Raw genomic sequence first — 6,640 nt, forward strand, 5'->3', positions numbered from 1 at the left:
ATTAATTAATTCCGGTGAAGACCGGTGTTGACTCCGGCGTTGACCAAAAAAATTTCTAAAATTAAAAATTAAAAATTAAAAATAAGAAATTATTATATTAAATCATTTATGGTTTTTATTAATTAAAAAATGTTCTATTCAATATCTAAATATTTTTATATATTTCCTAAATATATCTTAAATGTAAAATAGAGAACCCAAACCTTAAAAAAATTTCTAAAAATTAATTTAACATATTGTAATTGTGTAAAAAAGGGTAAAAATAAAAATGTTCATATGTTAAAAGTAAATATTGTGAATTTTTTGTTTTTGTTGTTGTTTATATGTTAATTCAATATCTAAAGATATTTTGAATCTATTTCCTAAATATATCCTAAATGTAATATAGAGAACCCAAACCTTAAAAAAAAATTCTAAAAATTAATTTAACATATTGTAATTATGTAAAAGAGGGTAAAGATGAAAATGTTCATATGTTAAAAGTAAATATTGTTAATTTTTTGTTATTTATATGTTATTTTGAGTATGTAAATTTTAAAGTAAAGAGTGTATAAATTTTTTTATAACATTTACCATGCAAAATTTAGAGTAAAGAGTCATATACTCAATATTTTGCATATTAGTTTCTAATGAAAGTAGTTGAATTTGATTTTATTGATTTTGTAGTAATCAAATAATCTGATTATGAGATATATATATATATATATATATATATATATCTTGAAAATAATTATAAACTGTTTTATATCTTGAAAATCATTATAAATGATTTTATATCTTGAAGATTATTATAAATGAATTTTTTTATCTTGAAAATAATTATAAATTATTTTTATTTAACTATTTACTTTAGCTTGAAAAATAAAAAGTAATTAATTATAAGAATGAATATATTAGAGATATATAAAAAATATTTGGATATTGAATAGAAAATTTCTTTTAATCATGAAAACCCATAAATAATTTACTATAATAATTTTTTTTTAATTTAGATATTTTTTTTAAGTGTTGGTCAACGCCGGAGTCAACGTCGGTCTTCACCGGAGTCAATTGATCGGTGTACTGAATTATGTGTCTATGATGTTGACCGCATAACGTTATATAGTTCATGCATGTGGCCATATAATACATATACTTTGTGTAGTTGAGTATACAATAGTATACTTGGCATGTGTGACCATGTATTCACCAATACTTCCTGTAGCTAGTCATCTTTTTTCCTATATTATAAGGATATAAAACTCATCAGAGATGAGTTTAGAGTCAGCAATTTCCCAATTATTTTACTTACAAGAAAGCCTCCCTGGACTTAAATAGTTCAAGAAAAATTAAAATTAACATGTCTATATATTTCACTCGCCCTCAAGATCAATATCTCAGTTACTTATTTATAAGAGAGCTTCACTCTGGAATTGTAAAAGTAACCTATCACTCTTGGGTTTCCTCCTTCTCCTTCTTAATTTCTTCCATCTCCTTCTTAACTTCTTTCATATTCTCGGAGAGCTCTTTCAACTTCCCTTGCTTATCGATGAGCTTCCTCTTGACCTCATGAATGGCCCCAACATCAGGTACTCGACCAGTTGGATGATGAAGTCGGACTAATTCTGCACCGAGCTTCTCAATCTCACCTTTCAACTCTGTGCTCTCACGATCCAGCTCTTCAAGACGAGTATCCACACTAGTGTTTCCAACATTAGCCATTTTTTCTCACAAAGATTTCAAAATAAAAAAGAAAGAAAAAGATGAAAAAATTATTAAAATGCGATATTGTGGAAGAATTTAATTTGTGTGTGTTGCAGTGTAAAAAACCTCTTCTAAACATCTCCTTTTATAGCTGAAAAAGGTGATAATGTTGAGTTGCGTACTTCAATTCTCCACCTACGCCACTAACACAAACTTAGAGTATCTCCATCAAAGGATTTAAGCAGTTGTTAAGAGTTTCTAAAGTATTATATGTGATTAAATTTAATTGTTTTGGTATGATTTAGTTTAGAATCGTTGTTTAGGTAAGATGTTTTTGGTATGTTTAGATACTTGGGGTGTGTCAGTTTTTGATTGGGTGGAGAAAAATAAAATTTTCTTTTATTTTTTTATTAATTATATTTCTCTCTCTCTCGTCTCTCGTCTCTCTCCTTTGATCGACAGAAGAAGAAAAAGAAATGAACCGACAAGGCGGTGGTGGGATTGAAGAAGAAGAAGAAGAAATGAACCGACAAGAAGGTGGTGGACAACGGCTGAGATCAGCTAGACCCACCACAATTCACGATTGTGCTCTCTCCGGTGGACAACGGCTGAGATCAGAAGAAATGAACGCAATCCCGTCGTATGTCCCCTCCCCCACTTTCTTTTCTTCTGTGTTGTGTTGCTGAATTCCAAATCTGTTACTTAAAAAACTCCGATTTCGATATGTGTTTGGTTCGGTACCGTATCGATTTAGACTAGTGAATGAATTTGAAGTTTTGGTGGTGAATTTGCATTCGAATCTGGTGAAATCGCATGCCCATGAGTCAAAAATCTTGTTTTTTTGTTTGATTTTGGGATTTTTGCAGATGTATCATAAGCCACTTCATGTTTCTGCTGGTAATGGTAAAGTTGATATAGTTAAGTATCTTCTTTCTTGGACTCAACTTCTTCTTCATCCATGATGTTGATTTAGTTTTATTCTGCTGCTGCGACTAAACCACGGTGCACCAGGCAGTATAGCCGGCAAAACACTAAAAAGTCCAAGAGGGTTACCCAGAAATTTGCAGCCCTTTGGTTCTGACTCGTTGTCAAAGATTACGCCTCCAATAATATATAGCGGTTTGGACAATTGGGATGTTGATGGTCTCCTTGGGGCTGACTTGCTCTCTGAGATCGTAAGAACAATAATTTTCAAACTTGGTGTTTCTCATCTTATTTGTTATCTCCTTGAATTCAGATCTTGTTTTCTAGTTTTTTTTTGCATACATACAAGAAAAGCTTTTGATACAATGTTTAAAGCTAATGCCATCTCTTGGGTTAGTACATATCTCCTTGAATTTTGTGGTGTTACAATACCCAGCTTGCAGATGTATGGTCATGTGGCGTAACCTTATATGTAATATTGGTTGGAGCTTATCCATTTGAGGATCCACAAGAGACAAGAGATTATCCAAAGACAATACAGGTAAAGCTTTCTTCTAAGTTCTTTATCTTATATTCATTATCCTTCAAACTTGATTGTATTGAGTTTGCTTCTTCGTTGATCCTAAAACGCAGAGAATCCTTAGTGTCACATACTCAATCCCAGAGGACTTACACCTTTCACCTGAATGTCGACATCTAATATCAAGGATTTTCATGGCTGATCCTGCAACAGTAAGTTCTACTCTTTTGAATTGACTCTGTTCTTAAAAGCACCTTGGTCGAGTGAAACAAAATTTGATTCTTTTGTTTTTTATGTTTTTTCTTTCTCTGATTCTTGAAGGTTTTTGATTTTGCAATTTTAATCAATGTTCCTTCACTGTGTTCTTTCAGTATGGTGAGACTCCATTGCACATGGCAGCCAAGAATGGTTGTAATGAAGCTGCTTGAGAGTGGTGCTTTTATTGAAGCTAAAGCTAGTGTACTTTCCTCTCCCTCTCTCTCTCTCAGTCTCTCTGTTCTACTTGATTGATTTAGCTTGGACTGATTTGGTTTGGATATTTTATGCAGAACGGTATGACACCATTGCACCTTGCGGTTTGGTACTCAATAACTTCCAAAGATATCTCAACTGTTAAGACACTGCTCGACAATAACGCAGATTGCAGTGCCAAAGATAAAATCAAAATGGGAAAAGTTTGGTACAAATCAAAATTAAAATTAATCATTTTGTAATCTATTTTTAATATGCTTTTATGTCATGTTTGTTTAAACTTTTATTGAATGCAATATTTTTAAGTTTTTAAGAGTATACAAGTCTTATAAATTTTCACAAAATATCATAATAATTTACAATTACAAAAAAAAATATTTTTAAGAAACTCAAATTTAACAACCTTCAATAGACCTATGAAATGTTAAAGTTTCTTAAAAAGTTTTTAATTTTACTTTTATTCAAAATTAAGAATAAAATCTGTTTTAAGATACTTTTATTACAACCTTTGATGGAGGTACTCTTACTACTTCTCTCACAAGTCTATGGTTAATTAAGGCAATAACTTTACTTTGGAGGTTAGACCTCGTGAAGGTTCATTTATCTACAAATTTTTATATATTAAATTATAATGAAAATAAATGTAGACAGATAATAAATCAATAAATATAAAGAGAGTTAAAAAAATATGACTATTTAAATAGACACATCTTCTGGAACGAAAAGTTATGATAAAAAATATAAATAAAATATTATGAAAAGACACAATTTTACAATGAACAGATACAACCGTTTAATTTTTTTTCTTTTTTCAAAAACAAATAAAAAAAAAAATTTTACGAAACTATGAAAAATCAACAAATGTTGTGTATACGCTTGATTATATTTATACCTAATAACCCATATAAACTGCTTTTAAATAGAAGATATCTTTATTACCATATTCAAAAGTCAAATTCAAAAACTTACTATATAATCCATTAACTCTCAGAAAAAAAAACTCTAGGTATTTTTATTGAATTTTTATATTTAAAATCAACTAAAAGTTGTAAATTAGGTTCATCTTTCCAAAAATATTTTGTTAAATAAAAAATTGAAGGAATTTCTTTACTTTTAAAAGAATGAATGCTAGAGAATAATTTAGAAAGTTGTAAAAACAGTTATGATTGAAATTTTATTTTATTTTGTGTCATGGCAAAAAAATGAAAATAGTTCTTTTTTTTTTTTTTTTTTTTTTTTTTTTTTGACAACAGGGTACAAGATTGGCTCAAATGAGGCAATACGAAGGAACATTGTTTACATAGGTAACTAGGTGCGGAACAGTGCGAACACGTCGCGCCAGATTATCCGCTTTACCATTCTGAGAGCGAGAGACATAGACTAGGGAGAAGGAGACAAAATCCTCTCTATCCGCCTGGATGTCCTCCAAATATGGTGTAAAAGCTGGCCACTCAGAAGGCGAAGACACCATCTTCACTAAGTCAGAGCAGTCGGTGAGGAAAACGACAGATTGATTATCCGCTCCAATCATGCATCGCATAGCCCAGATAAGGGCTTCAACCTCGGCATGAAGAGGAGAGAGACTGCGGCGAAAGTTGGCAACACCCATGGTGGGGGCATCGTCCCAAGGCGACATGCAAAACCATCCTCTTCCCGCAAAAAAATCTGTTGTTTTCCACGAACCATCAACATAACAAACATAACTTGAGAAAGGCTGAGAAACCCCAAAACTCATCCTCCCACAGGGGACCGCCGTACCGGCAATAGCCGGTGTTAAGACCACATCATCCGTCTGAGCCAGAGCCCATGCTTTTGCTTCATCCTCCGCTAACCGCAAGATGGCTAGGGGATTGGAGTCCAGATTACTAAAAAGCTTATCATTTCGGGCTTTCCAGACATACCACAAAATCCATGGAATATATTCCTGATTTTGAACATTTGGGAATCTCCAGAAAAGAAAATCCATATTTGTGAAAATTGATTCTGAAGGGAAAACACCCTGCGCCGTCGGAAACTGCGACAAGGCCCAAACCTGACAAGCTGGGGGACATTCAAAGAGGGTATGATTAATCGTCTCCTCCCCAATACCACAGGGCCCATAGGTAGCATCACAACTCAAACCACGTTTTCGTAGATTAGCAGTAACCGCCACACAACCCAAAAGCACTTGCCACATGAAGTGCCGAAGTTTTGGAGGACACCGAATTTTCCACACAAAGGCTTGAAGGGGTACCGAAGTCGGTCCAAAAATCTTCGGACCGGCTGAAGCGATCGAGTGAGAGCGAAGAGTGTGATACCCTGATTTAACCGAGTATTTACCAGACTTAGTAAAATGCCATCGCAACAAGTCCGGTTTATCTGGTTGTTGCAGTGGTAAAGCAGATATTATAGCCACATCTTCCGGTACAAACGTAGCCGTAAGCTGGACCATATCCCAGGAATTGGAACTCCTGTCAATAAGATTTGTAACGCGGAGCCTAGGATCAAAAGGTAACCCTGTACTCAGTGCTGGTCTCGGGGATTGAGCAGGGATCCATGGGTCAGTCCATACAGAGATGGCCGCACCAGATCCTACCCGTTTAATAAGTCCTTTATTAACCATAGAGCGAGCAGAAACTATACTTCGCCACCCATAAGACGGCGAATACGATTTAATTGGATCCAATGGATCAGAATGTCGATAGTAGCGTCCTTTAAACACCCGTGCAAAAAGTGAATCCAGAACAGTGATTAAACGCCAAAGCTGCTTTGCCAGCAGAGCGGTGTTATAATCATCCAGGCACCGAAAACCCATACCCCCTGCATCTTTAGCATGACACAGCTTATCTCACGCCACCCAATGTAACCCGCTGGACTGTGGAGACGAGCTCCACCAAAAATTAGAAATCGCACTCGTCAATTTCCGCGTAACCTTCTTAGGCAACCGAAAACACGACATGACAAAAGTAGGCACCGCTGTAGCGACATATTTAATCATAATCTCTTTTCCGCCCTTCGATAACAGTCTAGCCGGCCATCCACTTGCTCTTGCTTGCAATTTGT

At 34.2% G+C, this 6,640-nt stretch overlaps 1 protein-coding gene across 6 annotated transcripts; it reads left to right on the plus strand.

Annotated features, from left to right (window-relative positions):
* Positions 1-1,422: 1,422 nt before the first annotated feature.
* Positions 1,423-3,942, plus strand: LOC104778003 (uncharacterized). Of its 6 annotated transcripts, none has more exons than XM_010502359.2 (7): positions 1,423-2,323; positions 2,550-2,580; positions 2,695-2,858; positions 3,044-3,148; positions 3,241-3,339; positions 3,499-3,586; positions 3,676-3,942. In XM_010502359.2, exons 2-6 carry the CDS (start codon positions 2,550-2,552, stop codon positions 3,553-3,555), a joined length of 456 nt encoding a protein of 151 aa, XP_010500661.1. In that variant the 5' UTR covers positions 1,423-2,323; the 3' UTR covers positions 3,556-3,586; positions 3,676-3,942. The 6 variants fall into 6 exon arrangements, 4 of the variants coding, with proteins under 4 accessions (XP_010500661.1, XP_087363069.1, XP_010500659.1 ...); XR_015594521.1 differs by having other exon boundaries at positions 2,015-2,323; positions 2,657-2,858; XR_766376.2 differs by having other exon boundaries at positions 2,143-2,323; positions 2,550-2,600.
* The last annotated feature ends 2,698 nt before the right edge of the window (positions 3,943-6,640 follow it).

This window comes from Camelina sativa, chromosome 3 (assembly GCF_030686135.1).
Source record: "Camelina sativa cultivar CO46 ecotype springtype chromosome 3, ASM3068613v1".
NCBI classification, from domain to species: domain Eukaryota; kingdom Viridiplantae; phylum Streptophyta; class Magnoliopsida; order Brassicales; family Brassicaceae; genus Camelina; species Camelina sativa.